Consider the following 19,117-nt stretch of genomic DNA (forward strand, 5'->3'; position numbering starts at 1 on the left):
ATCTTCACTTAGGACCATCTTTCCTACAGACCCTAGGCTCAGGAGTTTCCTGGCTTATTGGGACAAGCATGGAGATACTGTCCTTTTTCTCCACAATATAGTCAAAGGTCATTAGCACATCTGTGCTGCCGTTCCTCAGTAGACAACCTAAGCCTGTCCACCTGCATGGGTTCAGGAGTTATGGATCAAGGGGTTGAAGTCAAAGGAGATAAAGATCTCTGGAAGGTTTGTGCTAGGTGAGGAGATCTTCTTTCACATGCAACTTCCTTAGCACACTCACAGAACCGCATATCTATATATGTGGCAAGCATACCAGAGCATCCAATGAGGTTGGAACATCGCGGCCAGCTAATTCGTCCTTGATTTGGCCTGCCAAACCCTCCCAAAAAGCTGCCACAAGAGCCAAATAATTTCCAAGGACAGTGTTCGGACTTCCACACTATGCAGTGGCCAGGTTTGAGGCAGCCCCAACGCTATGCCAGGTCCCCTGAACACCGCCGAAATATCACCACATGTAAAAGGGACGGAACGGAAGACATCCTGTTGCATACTGAACGGATTGCTTTCCATTCAGAATGCATTAGGACAAAACGGATGCATTTTTTTCCGGTATTGAGACCCTTTACCGTATTTCAATACCGGAAAAGAATAACGCTAGTATGAAAGTACCCTTAGAGAGGGGAGAGAGAAAGAAAATCATAAAATTTACGAAAAGATAATATTTTTTCCTAGGAGACCAGGGGTTGTCATATTTAAATTTCCAGGGCAATTCAAGCAACTTTGGTTTGGGTAGAATCGATTCAGGTTGAAACCGAACTTGAAAAAAAAAAAAAAAAACGAACCCGACCGCAAGCAAAATTCCAAAGGTTTGCTTGTCATCTCTGGTCTAGATCTGTTAGCTGAAGTATGAGCAGCTAAAGGCAGTCCTGTAGCAGCTACAGCTAGTGTAAGTGGACCCAGGGAAAAGACCAAGCAGCATCCCAGAAAAGGATTATAGTTCAGCATCTTCAAGAGGGTTGAGCAGCCGTAAGAAGAGGGCTGTGCATGGGAATCTGTGACGGTAATACATAAGGATATAGATTTCACAGCGCTTGGCCAGGTGTAAAGCTCACGGCCTCTGGTAACACCCAGTATTGCAGCACTCGTTTTGACATATTGTAAAGGCCTTCAGCCCTTGTTCATTTTCCGGCTCCTTAAGGAAGAATCTGCACCAGTAAGGCTTCATGCACACGACCGTTGTTCTGGTCCACATCCGAGCCTCAGTTTTTGCGGCTCGGGTGCGGACCCATTCACTTCAATGGGGCCGCAAAAGATGCGGACAGCACTCCGTGTGCTGCCCGCTTCCGTTCCATGGCCCCGCAAAAAAAATATAACATGTCCCTTTTGCGGACAAGAATAGGCATTTCTACAATGGGCCGCCTGTTCAGTTCCGCAAATTGCGGAAGGCACACGGGCGGATTCCGTGTTCTGTGGATCGCATAAAATGGAACGGTCGTGTGCATGAGGCCTAAAGGAAATGCAGACAGATAATTGGACTCTTGACGCACCCTGGGGCTCAATGGGAAGTGTAGAAAAGTCTATTTGAAAGTGCATCTCTGCAGTGACCTCCCATAGTTGACATTCATTCAGCCTCAGCAATGTTTGCAACTGTTCAAGGATTGCGCCTCTATTTTATGGAAGATTACTTGGAGCTTTAGTAAATACTCCTAGGGCCATTTATTAAGACCTGCATTTTAGATGCCGGTCTTAAAAACCCCTTGCATTAGTGGTGGATCCGCCAAAATTATGTACAGGCGCCGGCCTCCACATAACTTTGGCGCATCCGGCGCTGGTCTAATTGTAAGCCAGCTTCTTTGCTGCCTTAATTTTAGACCATTTTCTACGCCTAAAACAGATGTATAAAATGATAAATGAGATGGGGCTGCCGGGCCCTCCCCACCTTATGCCACTCCACCTTTTTTAGATCTGGCGCTAGTGGGGAAAAGTTGCAGATTGTGGCGCAAATAACCTTTGCACTGCAATCTGTAACGGATATATGCCAGAAAACTGGCATATATCTGAAAGTAAATGACCTCTGTGTTTACTCATTCAACTGTCTAAAGCCTCATTCACACATCAGTAATTCACAGGCGTGTTCTGTACGTGTTCTCCACGGACAGCACACGTCCCCATTTATTTAAATATGTGTATTGACACATTAGTGTTTTAGCATGGTCCGTGGGTATCTGTTTTTATAATGGATGCATGCTCTATTTTGTCCTTCAGGCTTATTATAGTCTATGGGTCCATGAAAACCTCGGATGCAACACTGATGCCATCCGGGTTTCATCCGGGTTTCACAAATCATTAGGAAGAGATGCTTTGAAAATAATTTTGCAGCTGTGCAGGGTCAGTGAAACAAGGATGGCACACGGAACCAAAAAACAGACACATGGCCCAACACAGTGTCATGGACGTACCGAGACATACGGACGTCCCCACGACAGTGGGTGCTAGAAGATCTGTGAGACTTGCAACACATGCTTTGATAGGTTTGACAGGTTTCCTTGTGGATCAATAGGCGTCTGTGTTGTTTCTGATTCTGGCCACACCTTTAACCTCCAGGTGTTGCTATTGTGGTCATTTAACTTTCCCTATTTATAGTTGTTTCTCCCACATTCCTGTGCGGTTTATAGCTTCAGTGGTATCTGTGGTCTGCTGGTGTTTGGTTCTCAGCTGAGTTCCTGTTGGGGCCATAACTACTGGAAAGTTAAGTGTTTCCTTTCCCTTTTGTATTTTGTTTTGGTTTATCTGTGTGTTGTTTTTCCCCTGCCCTTTTTTGTAGGCCTGAGGGAGACTCCTGTTCGTCCTTCCTTTCTGGAGGAACAGGTTGTCTCAGTCATGTCATTATCGCCAGGGTCTTATAGGGTGAGTTAGGACTCTAGGTACTCCTGCGTATGAACTCACCTACCTTTCTGTTCATACTGATAGCCAGTCAAAACTGTGACTAGGGATTTGACTAGGAGGTGTCCTTCTTTCTTAACTAGCTTTCAGGTCTTGTTCATTGTTCCCTCTCCTTCTTCGTCCGGTTTGGTGTCTCTCTCCCACACATGGGCGTGACACACAGATCCATCACGGACATCTTCACGGAGACATCACTGACCACCTTTTCACGGATTTAAGCATGGACACGAATAAGGCTGAGTGAGGATTAACTCATACTATTTTTAATATTTCCTGCCTTGCACCCCACTACTACCAACATTAAGGGCAACCCACCTTCCAACAGCCAGAAGACCCCTACCAGGGTGTGCCCTGGGGGAAATATCAACATCAGGTGCACTCTATCCTCACTGTGCAGGGCCCAGAAAACACACGAGCAGGAAAGCCACTACCGAGTACAAGTAATACCAGCATCCTCAAACTATCACCACTCTCCCCACACTCCCCCAGCATCACAAAAAATCACAAGAAATTCTGGTTTGTTTTAGCCCAAACTTTTTTTAGGAAATTCGGAATCGATTCACTCCTCTAGTGTAAAACATTTTGCTGTGTTTCCATCCTGAATCACGGATTTGCCCCAGACTTACCGACATTATATAAACAATGTGAAGAAAGTTCCAGCACTTGTAAATAGTTTTGTTGCTTCTTCTTTATTTTCGTTAACAAATTACAGCATGTGGACACCACCTTACACCACCGCACAATTGACTCGTTTCAAACTGTAGCGTTCTTAGTCGTAACCGTATGGACTGCCAAACCTCCAGGTAAATAGATCCCTCCACCAACCAGCAATGGGAGGGGGAGGGGAACCACCTCCCAGAGGCAGGGCACTCCAAAATTCTGTCATGTGCTACACCTGAGATCTGCATTTAACAGCATAAAATATACATATATGTGTACACATCCCACAACAAACAAAGTATAAAATACATAATACAAAATACCACAACACATTTGAAGGGCATAATCTACTTCTATTACAGCACTTGTTCTGAATCAGGACTCTAGCCTCAAATATTTTTGCCCTGAAAAAACTGCATAGTGTGAATGGGATAAAAAGTCAAACATAAAAAATAGGTATAAAATAAGAAGACATCTAAATTACTAGGACATCTTCATGTAACTATCGGTGAAACAAAATAGTGGCTATTACGTTATTCGCTTATGCATATTGCATTACAACAGTATTAATAAAAGTACATTATTATTATTATTTATTATTAAAGCGCCATTCATTCCATAGCGCTGTACATATGAAAAGAGTAAAACACCAAAATATCAATACCATAAATGTCTTGCATGGAATCATCGGTACAACTCCTATCAAGCTCAAAAAAGCTACCATGCAAAAAATAGAGAGACTTTAATAATTTATTGGAAAATCCACATATATACACATAACATTAATCAATATATAATAAATTACATATAGCAGCAAACATGAAAAAGCTGGAGTGTGACAACTATAATAAACTCCAGACATCAGGGACTAGTATAATTACACATAGCAGCATAATGACATAAGGCACTGCTAGAGATAATAATGATCAGAAGTACTGACCCAGCCTGAAACATACCGCCCGACGATCGTTTCGCTATGCGCTTCGTTCCCCTTGAGGAAGCGCATAGCAAAACGATCGTCGGGCGGTACGCGCCAGGCTGGGTCAGTACTTCTGATCATTATTCTCTCTAGCAGTGTCATTCTAGGCTATGCATATGTTTGTCACCGTCCCTCACTATGCACAGTGATGGGCGGTGAATTGCATTATATGGATGCATGGTTGCCACTTGAGCCTTATGTCATTATGCTGCTATGTGTAATTATACTAGTCCCTGATGTCTGGAGTTTATTATAGTTGTCACACTACAGCTTTTTCATGTATTTTATTATATATTGATTAATGTTATGTGTATATATGTGAATTTTCCAATAAATTATTAAAGTCTCTATTTTTTGCGTGGTAGCTTTTTTGAGCTTGATAGGAGTTGTACATATGAAAAGGGGTATGCATACATAATACAGACAATTGCACTAAGCATAAACAAGACGAGCTACAGACTGGTACAGAAGGAGAGAGGGCCCTGCCCATAAGGCTTACAATTTACATGGTATGGGAGAAGGACACAGTAGGTGAGGGTGAAGTTGGTCATGGCGGTATAGAGGCAGGAGGGTCACTGGTTGTAGGCTTGTCTGAAGAGGTGTGTTTTCTTTTCAAGGATTCCACTGTAGGTGAGAGTCTGATATGCTGGGGTAGCGAGTTCCAGAGTGTGGGGGATGCACAGGAAAAATCTTGGAGTCGATTGTGGGAAGAGGCGATAAGAGGAGAGGAGAGAAGGAGGTCTTGTGAGGATCGGAGATTGCATGTGGGGATGTATCGGGAAAGTAGCTTAGAGATGTAGGGAGGGGACAGGTTGTGGACGGCCTTGTATGTATTTGTTAATATTTTGAACTGAATTCGCTGGGCAAAGGGGAGCCAGTGAAGGGATTGGCAGAGGGGAGAAGCAGAGGAGTAACAGGGTGAGAGGTGTATTAGTCGGGCAGCAGAGTTGAGGATAGATTGGAAGGGTGCGAGAGTGCTAGATGGAAGGCCACAGAGGAGAGTGTTGCAGTAGTCTAGGCGGAAGATGAGTGCATGTACAAGCATTTTCGCAGATTCAAAGTTAAGGAAAGTGTGGATGCGGGAGATATTTTTGAGTTGGAGGCGGCAGGTGGTGGAAAGGGCTTGGATATGCGGTCCGAAGGAGAGTGCAGAATCCAAGGTCACTCCAAGGCAGCGGACTTGGTTGACCGGGGAGAGTGTGCATCCAGTGATCGTGATAGATAGGTCTGTTGGGTGGGTTGAGCAAGATGGGGGAAAGATGATGAATTCTGTTTTATCCATGTTAAGTTTTAGAAAGCGAGAGGAGAAGAAGGATGATATAGCAGATAGACATTGTGGTGGTGTGAGAGTGGGAGACGCTAAACGTCCGGTCTGTGAGGTATGATGTGATCCAGGAGAGGGCCAGGTCAGTGATTCCAAGAGATGAGAGAGTTTTTAATAGAAGGGAGTGGTTGACAGTGTCAAAGGCAGAGGGGTTCTTTCCTTAGATTGAGACCCTGAGGATATCTGGTATTCAGTCTTTATATCCAATATGCCTCATGCTGCAACGACAGTATATCTTTTCCAGACATCTTACAGAACTGAAGATGTCCATAGCAGAGTTAGGGAATTTATTTTATTTATTGATTCTTTAAGGTACAATAAAAACTGGCAACGTGGATGTGAACAGAGCCTAACTACAAAGAATCACACGCATCAATCAGTACTATGCTCTGAACACACAATGTCTTTTCTGTCTAGAGCCTATGAGATTAGGTAGCCTCCATCCACGTTAAGGCGGGATCCGGTGATCATGGCGCTCTTGTCACTGAGCAGGAACAGGATGGAATTAGTGACATCATCAACCTCTGGGGAAAAAACATATATTGTAAGAGGTAGAGGCAAGTACTGAAAAGATCCAGTAGATACGGTTTAATTATAGAGGTATTACAGTTTTATTTATTACATTTATTTATTTAGAGAATAGGACATTGAATAATTTTCTAATATATATCTGTTTTGTTCCCAGACTTTTAATATATCTGCACAGTAATGTCTCGCTAAAGAAAAAAAATAAATGCTACGGCCCATTTAAGTCCTGTAAAATGCATCCATAGGAGAACTGAATAGGACTAAACAAGGTGTTGGTCATGTGACCCTCGCCAATATAATGTGACCTAGCTTTTTGTTAACTGTCTAGGTATCTATAGTAGTGTACTGAGAAGCAGAACATATACAGTATATACAGTGTTATTACCACGTTCCCGTGACAAGTGGCAGGAGATCGGTGAGACTGGCAACACGTGGTTTGATCTGACAGGTTTTCCTTGTGGATCAATAGGCGCCTGTGTTGTTTCTGGTAAGGCCACACCCCTTGCCTCAGGTGTTGCTAATGTGGTCATTTAACCTTCCTTATTTATTGTTGCTTCTCCCACAATGCTGTGCGGTTTATAGTTTCAGTTTCAGTTGTGGATTGCTGGTGTGTGGATCTCGGCGGAGTTCCTGGTGCTTCCTTAGCCCCTTTGAAGTTAAGTCTTTCCTTTCCCTTTTTGTATTTTGTTTGGGTTCTGTGTGTTGCATTTCCCTATTATTTGAATTAGGCCTGAAGGAGACTCCTGTTCGTCCTTACTTTTTTTGAGGAACAGGTAGTCTTGTCCCTGCCATTAGTACCAGGGTCCTATAGGGCTAGATAGGACTGTAGATATTCCTGCATATGAACACACCTACCTCTGGGGTCTGTTCATACTGGTAGTCAGTCAGGATTTTGGTTAGAATTTTACTAGGAGGTGTCCATCTTCCTTCCCTAGTTCTCAGGCCTGATTCCCTGTTCCCCCTTCCCTCTTATACTTGGTGTGGTGTTTCCCTACCACACCGAAGCGTGACAGTAGCATCTTATCATGTCTGTCAGTATCTGTGTAGAAGCAGATGTCTTTATGTATTATTTTTACACTAAACTTTATTAACAACATAACATCACCTAGAGACAGGCAGCCATTTTACAAATCACCTAGAGACAGCCATGCAACTACATACAGTGATGTAGTTACTGTAATAATCCCAGTAAAAATTATTATTCCACCACGAGTCTTATTTATCACATGGATGTGTCCTGTTCATACAGCAGACTCCAGTGTCTAATGTCTGCGATCGGTGGTAATGCCAACTGCGGACATCCAACCCCTCAGATGCCATGGTGAAATGTGACCACATCACCTGAGAGGGATAAAAGAGCGGAGATCGGGGAAATTGTTCTATGCATGTAATGAGCTAGAGCCTTTACATATCAGGCCAGTTCTATATAGACTAATGGAGCAAATTATATTATTCTATACAAATTGCACTCTGATGATTGCAAGTTGGAGTCCACCTGGGGACATGAAAAAGTAAAGTCACTTTAGTTCGCAAAAAATAAATATAAAGAGATCAAAAAGTCATACACATCTCAAAATGAGCTCTCACGCCACGTAGACATAACCATAAAAATGTTATCAGGGTCAGAATATGGCAATGACAAGAAAAAAATTATTTTCCAAAGTTTTTTTCAGCATTAAAACACAAGAAAAACTAAACAAGTGTGGTATCACCGTACTGACCTGGAGGATGAAGAGCACAGGTCAGTTTTACCACACAGTGAACTCCATAAAAAAAAAAACCCATGTTGGCGGAATTTCATTTTCTTTCCAATTCCACCACTTTAGGAATTTTTTCCAGCTTCCCTGTACATTGTATGCCCTATTAAATGATTGCATTAGAAAGTACAACTTGTCCTACAAAAAACAAGCCTTCATACAGCTATATGAATGAAAAAAAACAAAAACGTATGGCTCCGGAAAAGCACGGACCGAAAATTAAAAACGCAAAAATGGAAAATCCCTGCATCAGGAAGGGGTTAAAGGAACATTTCAAATTTAAATAGGTTATGGATACAGTTCAGGAGCGGGGTTCAATGCTCACAAACGCCTTCTGTGCTTTTTGCAGATGTCTATAAGGCCTTATGCATATGGCCGTGTCAGTATTTTGGTCCGCAAAAAAATGGATCCGTAAAAAATACAAATGCCTTCTGTGTGCATTGCACATTTTAATTACCTCCATCAATAGAAAGTACAATTTTCTTCTGCTATACAGTCAAGAATAGGGCATGTGCTATAAAAACATATAGAATAAAAAAACAAACCCACAAAAAAGACTTATGTGTGCATGGCCCCATAGAAATAACAATAGTCCTTGAGCCCTAACCTGGAATCTACATACAATCATGGCCCATTGGTTTTTAGAATTGCTGGAGGTTTCAGACTCTTCACAATACTATGTTCCAGGTGGAGGTGAACTCCTCATTTGAAGGGAACTTGTCAGTACAGTTTAGGCCATCATTGCCTTCACTAAAAACACCCATACAGGATTGTTTGATGTCTCTGGTGCACATATATATCATTTCAACCTGAGGGCACACCCCTCAGCTCCATTGGAGCACTGCGCATACACCAGAGGTCAGGGCTAGAATATAAAGAGCAACATCCAGAGCACCCCATTGTTCCACACTGCATGACTGTGACGAATTGATGATTAAAGTGTCACCAACTTTTCAACAAACAGTGGGTGTACATACTGCACACAGAAAGTAGAGGAGAATCTGCTTCCTAACATTCTCTTACTCATTCAGAACCAGTCTCAATATCATGGAGGACATTACAGAGAAAAGCTGACCTATATGTTTGTGAATTTTGCACTTGTCGTGAGATAGAAACTTTCTATGTAGCTGCACAGACGAGGCTAAAGATGATTTCTTTTTCAACCAGTTTTTTTTCAGAGCTGAAGTTGGTTTCTTATTCATCATTTTCTTATTCACGTCATTTATATTTTTCTTTTTTTATGAATTTTGAAGAGACTTTATCACCAGTAATAAAAATAAAAAGTTGCAGTGAGCTGTCCTAAAGGGAAATGAGTTGAAAGTGGCATTTAAACGGAAATGACTGGCACACAAATGGTCATCAAAGTATAGACAAAAAGTGTGATTTAAAGGGTTAAATTAATTCGGGTCTGTGATCTTGCACTGCCAACCTACAGAGGGTGGTGACTCGCATGCAGTTAAAGGGGTTTTCCGAGATTTTTTTTTTACTAATGACTAGGTTTGAGTGAACCCGTGGATGTTCGGGTTCAACAGATTTAGCTGAATTTTGGTTTAAAGTTAATTTCGGGTACCCAAACTTGACCTCTAACCTGAACCCCATAGAAGTCAATGGTGACCCGAACTTTGGTGCTGTAAAATGGCTGTAAATTAGTCATAGAAAGGACTAGAGGGCTGCAAAAGGAATCTAAATGGGAGTAAGAGCAGCAATATTGCCCTGCAAACAAATGTGGATAGAGAAATGACTTAAAGTAACATAGAATAGAAGAAAATAAAAAATTATAATCTCCAACTGGAGTAGGAGGGTGAGTAGGCGAAGGACGTGGTGGTGTAGGTGGAAGAGGCAGAGGAGGTAGTAGGCAACACTGTTTTTGTAGGGTTTTATTTTAAATTGTTCAATAAAAAAAAATTGTCTTTTAATTCTGTGTGTGACCTATAGCCATTTTTTGGGGTGCAGCTGGTATACTTCTGTACTCTGCCAATATAACAAATAATAATCTTGAACCGGGAGGTGGAGGTTCAAGTGGAGGAGGAGGTGGACATGGTGGTGGAGGAGGTAGCCAACACTGTTTTGTGTTTTGTTCTTTATTAAAAAAAAAAAGTTTTTTTCTTTCATTTTTTGTTTGTTTTGGGAGGCCCCAAAACATTGGAAAATGGCAAACAGAATGAACAAATTGCATTGGAGTTTAAAGGGGTTATCCCATGACTAATGTAGAAAATGTAAATCAGATAGTACATGACAACCTCTTTCTAACAAAGCTAGAACCAGCACTGGACCTCACATGGATCCAGAGATCTCCCCATTCATTGCTCTGATAGATTTATATCAAGCTGACAGCTCAAGGGGTGTGTCTTTTCTGCTGCAGCTCAGGGGGCGTTTCTCAGCTCTCCCTATCACAGTTCAAGGGGCGTGTCTCAGCTCTCTCCCTATCACAGCTCAGGAGGCAGCAGAAGGATGAAACTGAGCATGTGCGGCCTTCTCAGTGAGCAGGTCAAAGAAATAAGAAAAAAACAAGCAGCTGGTTGTGCTATACAGATAAATTTTATTGAATAACTCAGTGGTTATGCCAAATTTTAATTAACATGTAATTACAAAAGGATTCAGATCCAGGTGCTGGTTTGAAAAATGTAGAATATTTTTCGTGGGACAATCCCTTTAACAATGACTGGGTGTGGCCGGTATATTTCTATGCTCTGCCAATATAACAAATAATAATCTTGAACCAGGAGGTGGAGGTCCAAGTGGAAGAGGAGGTGGACATGGTGGTGTAGGTGGAAGAGGGGGAGGAGGTAGCCAACACTGTTTTTGTGTTGCTGTTTTATTTATTTATTTAATTTATTTTATTCTTTTTGATTTGGGCGAGGTCCCAAAACATTGGGAAATGGCAAACAGGACAAACTGCACTGGAGTAGAACAATGGCTGGGTGCAGCCAGTATACTTTTCTACTCTGCCCAAGGTATGGACAAGTCCTGTGGGAATTATGCTTGGTTCATTTTATTGAACGTGAGCTTGTCCTTGTTGGCTGTTGACAGACAGATGCACCTGTCCTTGATAACCCCCCCCTGCCGTGCTAAACACGCGTTCGGACAATACACTTGCCGCAGGGCAGGCCAGCACCTCCAAGGAGTAAAGGGCAAGCTCAGGCCATGTGCCCAATTTAGAGGCCCAGAAGTTGAATAGGGCAGGCCGATCAGTCATTATGTGCAGACGCGTGCACACGTGTTCCACCATGTTGCAGAAATGCTATTGTCACGGATGGTGTACAGGAAACAAGATAATGCAATACAATAATGACTCACTGGATCCACAACTAAGGAACAAAAGGGAGACCCCTACATGAGACCTGCCACTCTCCCTAATTGCTCAGCCTATGCGAACACCCCAAAGGTGGATGGGCGCATATCCACGTACCTCGGCTATCTAATACCTGAAGACCCTACAATAGTGAGGGGACACGACCACCGGCTCCCTACACTAGACACGGAGGGAGTCAGGGTCACCTGAAAATCCAGCAGACAGAAAATCACAAATAAAGGAACAGCACTTATCTTGCAGAGGACTGGGAAATAGAAACAGCAAGCACACACACTCCAGGAAGTTGTATAAGCCGCAACCTAATGCATCATGGGGAGGAACTTAAAGGGAAGCAATCCGTCCAACTGCATGACAGCTGAGATAGACTAACGAGATGAGGAACTTAACCAAAACAAAGAAACTCAAGGAGGAGGATCTGGAAAGCTCCTGTCAGAGCTTCTCAACTGTCTGGTTGTGACAGTACCCCTCCCTCTACGAGTGGACTCCAGACACTCAGGGCCCACCTTCTCAGGATGGGACCTATGGAAAGCCCTGATGAGACGAGTGGCCTTAATGTCCGTCACTGGGACCCACATCCTCTCCTCAGGACCATAACCCTCCCAATGAACGAGGTACTGTAGGGAACCGCGGACAAGACGAGAATCCACAGAATACTAGAGACCTGAAATTCAAGATTTCCATCAACCATAATCGGAGGAGGAGGCAAAGGCGAGGGTACAATAGGTTGAACATAAGGTTTCAATAAGGACTTATGAAAAACATTATGGATCTTCCAAGTCTGAGGAAGATCAAGACGGTAGGCAACAGGATTGATGACAGACAGGATCTTGTAAGGCCCAATAAACCTAGGACCCAACTTCCAGGAGGGAACCTTCAATTTGATATTCTTGGTAGACAACCACACCAGATCACCCACATTCAGGTCCGGACCAGGCACACGTCTCTTATCTGCCACACGCTTATATCTCTCACTCATGCTCTTTAGATTATCCTGAATCTTTTGCCAAATAGTTGACAAAGACGAGGAGAATCTGTCCTCATCAGGTAAACCAGAAGACCCCTCTCCCGAGAAAGTTCCAAACTGCGGATGAAACCCATATGCACCAAAAAATGGTGACTTATCAGAGGACTCCTGACGACGGTTATTTAAAGCAAACTCAGCAAGGGACAAAAAAGAACACCAATCCTCCTGATTCTCCGCCACAAAACAGCACAGATATGTCTGGCCATTCGACTGCGCTCTGTCTGGCCATTCGACTGCGGGTGGAAAGCAGAAGAGAATGACAACCGAACCCCCAAGCGAGAACAGAAAGCCTTCCAGAATCTGGAAACAAACTGCGTAGCCCCTATCAGAGACTATGTCTGAAGGAATACCATGCAATTTTACAATGTGGTCAATAAATGCCTGCGCCAGCGTCTTAGCATTGGGCAAACCAGGAAAAGGGATGAAATGCACCATTTTGCTAAAACGGTCCACCACCACCAGAATCACAGTCTTCCCCGAGGAACGAGGCAAGTCCGTTATGAAGTCCATGGACAGATGTGTCCAAGGACGGGAAGGAATGGGTAAGGGAAGGAGAGGACCTGATGGCCGTGAATGAGGGACTTTGGCACGAGCGCAACTCTCGCAAGCTGCCACAAAACCCTCAACCGACTTACGAAGCGCAGGCCACCAGAATCTCCGAGCGATGAGATCCAGTGTGGCTCTTGCCCCCGGGTGCCCAGCAAGGACCGTATCGTGGTGTTCCTTAAAAATCTTGTGTCTCAAAGCGAGAGGCACAAACAACCTGCCAGGAGGACAAAGATCAGGAGCCTCTGACTGGGCTGCCTGCACCTCTGCCTCCAATTCAGGAAAAAGAGCAGAGACCACCACACCTTCAGCCAAAATGGGACCCGGGTCTTCAAAATTCCCACCTCCCGGAAAACAACGTGACAGGGCATCTGCCTTCACATTCTTAACCCCAGGGCGGAACGTGACAACAAAATTAAACCTTGAAAAGAACAAAGACCATCTGGCCTGTCTCGGGTTCAGACGCTTGGCTGACTCCAAGTAGGCCAGATTTTTATGGTCAGTAAACACGGTAATAGGGTGTCTGGCTCCCTCTAGCCAATGGCGCCATTCCTCAAAAGCCAACTTGATGGCCAACAATTCCCTATCTCCCACATCATAATTTCTCTCTGCGGAGGAGAGTTTCTTCGAGAAAAAGGCACATGGTTGCCATTTGGCAGGAGAGGAACCCTGAGACAAGACCGCACCCACCCCTACCTCAGAAGCATCAACCTCAACTATGAAGGGTAACAAAATATCAGGTTGTACCAGGATGGGAGCAGAAGCAAAACTCTCCTTGATATTAGAAAAGGCCTTACGCGCCTCTACCGACCAGGAAGAAAAATCTACCCCCTTTCTGGTCATATCAGTGAGTGGTTTAACAACAGAGGAATAATTCAAAATAAATTTCCTGTAATAATTGGCAAAGCCCAAAAAACGCATCAGCGCCTTCTGATTCTCAGGAAGCTCCCACTCAAGCACAGCGCGGACCTTCTCGGGGTCCATGCGAAAACCAGAAGCGGAGAGAAGAAACCCCAGAAATTGAATTTCTGGAACCGCAAACACACATTTTTCCAGTTTCGCGTATAATTTATTCTCCCGCAGGATGAGCAAGACCTGACGTAAATGTTCCTTATGAGTCTTGAAATCAGGAGAAAAAATCAAAATGTCATCCAAATACACTAATACAAATTTTCCCATTAAATGATAAAAAATGCTGTTCACGAAATGCTGAAAAACGGCTGGGGCATTCATCAAACCAAAAAGCATAACCAAATTCTCAAAATGGCCCTCAGGGGTATTGAAAGCCGTCTTCCATTCGTCTCCTTCTCTGACCCTGACCAGGTTGTATGCCCCTCTTAGGTCTAATTTGGAAAAGACTTTCGCCCCAACAACCTGGTTAAACAAGTCCGGGATCAGAGGAAGCGGATAAGGGTCACGAATAGTGATACTGTTCAGCTCCCTGAAATCCAGACAAGGTCTTAAAGAACCATCTTTTTTCTTAACAAAGAAAAAACCAGCGGCAACAGGTGACTTCGAGGGTCGTATGTGTCCTTTTCTCAGACTCTCAGAGATATAAGCACGCATAGCGACCCTCTCAGGTTGGGAAAGATTTTATAAACGAGATTTAGGCAGCTTGGCGCCTGGGATGAGATTAATAGGGCAATCGTACTCCCTGTGCGGGGGCAAATCCTGAACTCCACTCTCAGAGAAGACATCCGAAAATTCAGAGAGGAAAGGTGGTACAGTCTTAGTAGAAACCTCAGAAACAGATGTCATGAGGCAATTCTCTCTGCAAAAGTCACTCCAACCATTTATTTGCCTCGCTTGCCAATCAATGGTGGGGTTATGTTTAGTGAGCCAGGGTAGCCCCAACACTAGAGGAGTAGGCAAACCGCTAAGGACGAAACATGACACATCCTCAACATGAGCATCACTCACAATTAAACGGATATTGTGAACTATGCCCTTTAATGATTTCTGAGAAAGTGGAGCGGAATCAATAGCAAAAACAGGAATATCCTTTCCCAAAGTGCATACCTGGAAACCATGAGTTATTGCAAATTGATTATCAATGAGATTGACAGCTGCTCCACTATCCACTAAAATCTCACAAAAAATGCTCTTGCTCTCTAGCGCCACCCTAGCAGGCAGGACAAAACGGGAACTACAAGCAAACGGAAAACCTTCAATTTACGCCTCAACCCTGCCAATAGTAACAGACGGAACATTTTTAAAAGATTTTTTCCTTTTTGTTTCTTTATTACTCCCAGAAAACTGCCTGAATCTCCTAGAGGGACAAACATTTGCCAAATGATTTATACCTCCACAACAAAAACAAACTCTCCCATGCGGGCTGAATCTTCTATTGTCAGAGGCAATCAACCCCAGCTGCATGGGCTCCTGCTCAGAAGGGGCTGACAGCGACTGAGACCCCTGCGCACAGAAAGAGACCGCTGCACTGTCCCGGGACTGAGTATGACAGGAAGGAGAGATCTCTCCTCTCTCTCTAAGACGCCTGTCAATACGAACGGCCTGAGACATAGCAGAATCCAAGGAGGTAGGTCTCTCATGAAAGGAAAATGCATCTTTCAATCCCTCTGAAAGACCATGGCAAAATTGACTTCGGAGTGCAGCATCATTCCAACCAGTATCAGCTGCCCATCTCCGAAATTCTGAGCAGTATATCTCTGCGGATTGTTTACCCTGGCATAACAGACGTAGTCTAGACTCAGCCAGAGCAATACGATCCGGATCATCATATATCTGACTCAGGGCTAAAAAGAATTCATCCACTGAACGGAGGGGCCGTGCCCCCTCCGGCAGCGAAAAGGCCCAGGATTGAGCGTTACCCCTGAGCAGCGATATAATGATCCCCACCCTCCATTCTTCATCACCAGAGGAATGGGGAAGAAGGCGAAAATGGAGTTTGCAAGCCTCTCTAAAACGCACAAAATACTCACTACCCCCGGAGAACGTATCCGGGAGCGAGATCTTAGGCTCAGAACAAACTCCATGAACGCAAGCTGAACCGGTCAGTTGAAACTGAGAAAAAATCTTACGGAGATCAGATACCTCCAATGAAAGACCCTGGAAGCGCTCAGCCAAAAGTGAAACCGGATCCATGCTTGAGACGGTTTTGTCACGGATGGTGTACAGGAAACAAGACAATGGAAACAAGACAATGCAATACAATAATGACTCACTGGATCCACAACTAAGGAACAAAAGGGAGACCCCTACATGAGACCTGCCACTCTCCCTAATTGCTCAGCCTATGCGAACACCCCAAAGGTGGATGAGCGCATATCCACGTACCTCGGCTATCTAATACCTGAAGACCCTACAATAGTGAGGGGACACGACCACCGGCTCCCTACACTAGACACGGAGGGAGTCAGGGTCACCTGAAAATCCAGCAGACAGAAAATCACAAATAAAGGAACAGCACTTATCTTGCAGAGGACTGGTAAATAGAAACAGCAAGCACACACACTCCAGGAAGTTGTATAAGCCGCAACCTAATGCATCATGGGGAGGAATTTAAAGGGAAGCAATCAGTCCAACTGCATGACAGCTGAGATAGACTAACGAGATGAGGAACTTAACCAAAACAAAGAAACTCAAGGAGGAGGATCTGGAAAGCTCCTGTCAGAGCTTCTCAACTGTCTGGTTGTGACAGCTATCTCCTGCTAAGACAGTCCATATCAAATGGTGGTGCTGGATGTTGTGGCGTGCTGATGAAGATTTTCCATATTTTGGCCATGCTAACCCTCCCTTCTAAGGTGGTGCCGGTGCCCCAGCTGTGTTGGCGACTTCCTCCTTGTGCTTCCACTGAGCCCCCGCTGTCAAGTGGGAACGCCATCAGTAGTGTGTCTACCAGCATGTGTTTGTATTCATGCATCTTCTGATCATGCTCCACTGACGGAAGTAAGGACGACGCGTTGTCCTTGTAGCAGGGATCCAGCAGGGTGGCCACCCAGTAATCAGAATTGGTAACAATCAGGGCAACTCGCCGGTCATTGTGCAGGCACCAAGCAATGTACTCGCTCATGTGTGCCAGACTGCTAAGAGGCAACAACAAGCTGTCCTGTATCTTCTGTGTCCTCTGTATCCCCCCAGCCACGCTCCATTGATGGCCATGAGCTGATTTGAGTGCCACCCTGCTGTGAACACGGATTCTGAGGATAGGTCATCAATATTAAAAAGTCCGGACAAACTCTTTTAGTATTGTATTTCTGTGTCACTGGTGCATTGCACCCACAAAAAATGCCTATAGGTCAGCCACAGAGTTAACAGCCAGGTGAAAAGCCTAACACTGTCCCTCACTGCAGCTGCGTCCTGTCCCTACACTAGTTAGAGCAGAATGGTGGCGCAACACGTGATCCGGCATTTATACAGGCCAAGTCGCTTGATGCGCAGGCCAATTGCAGCCATGCAATGCTAGGCATGACTGTGATGGCTTCCAAGTGCCCACAGCTTAAAAGCTTGTTGATTGGGAGGCCGATGTGGTAGTAAAACAGCACTGTGAGTCAGTATGATGCGCAGATGACAGGCGTCACTCTTAGAATCACTTCACACTTCACTTATTTGGTCAGTTACGGGGCCAGAACTGACCAAATAACTCAAGTGTGAACATAGATGAGTCTACATATGAGTCTACATAGATTTCTACAGAACCTGTTCTGTTACACGCTGACACAAGTAGTGCCCCCCCTGACAGAGTGGAGAGGGTGTCGGCAGTAAAATTGTGTTGATGTCAGTGTTTACAGAGATGACACATGATCATAAAGTTTGCATGTCTTCTGTGTTTTGTACCCACTCCTGCTTTTGGCATCCATTTCATGGGCCTATCCTGATGCAAAATAAAGACCATATGATACAGGCCTTATGGATGCTCCAAAGACAGAATCCGTTGTGTTTCTCATTTTTCTGTACTTCTGACAGATCAGAATAAGGGTAAATTAAATGGTGATGTCAACAAGGCCAAACAAGGACAATAGTACTGTACATAGAGTGGGGACATAGACATAGAGTGGGGAGAGTGGCAACCACATGAGGAGTCAACACAGTAGCCCAGTTACATTATGGGGAGGGTGGTAACTGCATGAAGAGTCAACACAATGGCCCAGTGTCAGAGTAGGGAGGTGGCAACAGCATGAAGCGTCACAGTGGTCAGTCACAGAGTGGCGAGGGTGGGAATCGCATGAGAAATCGCATGAGGAGTAAACACAGTTGGCCCAGTTACAGAGTGGTGAGGTGGCAACCGCATGAGGAGTCGACACAGTGGGGAGATGGCAACAGCATGAGGAGTCAGCACAGTGGCCCAGTCACAGAGTGGTGAGGGTGAGAATCGTATGAGGAGTCAACACAGTGGCCCAGTCACAGAGTGGCGAACGTGAAAGCGCATGAGGATTCGAATGAGTCGTCAACACAATGGCTCAGTCACAGAGTGGGCCATGCTGACGTCCTCCGGCGGCTTGATGAAAAATTCCCACACTGCCGAGTATGGTATTTTACCCCCACCACTCCATGCTGACTGCCTGCTACCGCTGCTTCCATGAACTGTGCACAGCTACTTCTTTCCAGACAGGTAGGCTCCTGCGTAGCAGGCGGTCTACCCCCGGCACGTTTGGCTACAGATCTGACACTGCTGCCACCCTGAAAATAACAGTGAATATAACAGTATAGATAATTATTAGAGACCACCTGAGTCAGACAGAAATGATAGAATAAGTGATCAATTATTTAAAACTTAACGTTTAATATAGTACACATAGAAAATTGATCCCACGATAGTTGGATACAAAAATTACAAAAAAGGAAACAATGCGGTGGTTCACCACATCGGTATTAATAGTACTAACAACCAAAACACATGAATATAACAAAAAGTGCTCGGCGGCACCAAAAGGTAACCATGTGGTCCTACCGCTCAGATGAGGTGCTCCTTGATACAACGAATGCCCAGCTGGTGTTAATGGATGTGCACACCGTTGCTGAAAGCAGTTGTAAAACACAGGGTTAAGAGTGGTAGGTATGCTGGCCCTAGTAATGCCCTAGG

The 19,117-nt window shown here is 44.4% G+C and overlaps 1 protein-coding gene across 1 annotated transcript in view; it reads right to left on the reverse strand.

The window, feature by feature from the left end:
- Positions 1 to 6,219: 6,219 nt before the first annotated feature.
- LOC121003694 (carbonyl reductase [NADPH] 2-like) overlaps positions 6,220 to 19,117 on the reverse strand; it is a 33,157-nt gene continuing 20,259 nt past the window's right edge. The window contains exon 5 of the mRNA XM_040435563.1: positions 6,220 to 6,430. Coding sequence (XP_040291497.1) covers positions 6,327 to 6,430 — 104 coding nt within the window. The 3' untranslated portion in view covers positions 6,220 to 6,326. The remainder of the gene's footprint in view (positions 6,431 to 19,117) is intronic.

This window comes from Bufo bufo, chromosome 6 (assembly GCF_905171765.1).
Source record: "Bufo bufo chromosome 6, aBufBuf1.1, whole genome shotgun sequence".
NCBI lineage: Eukaryota > Metazoa > Chordata > Amphibia > Anura > Bufonidae > Bufo > Bufo bufo.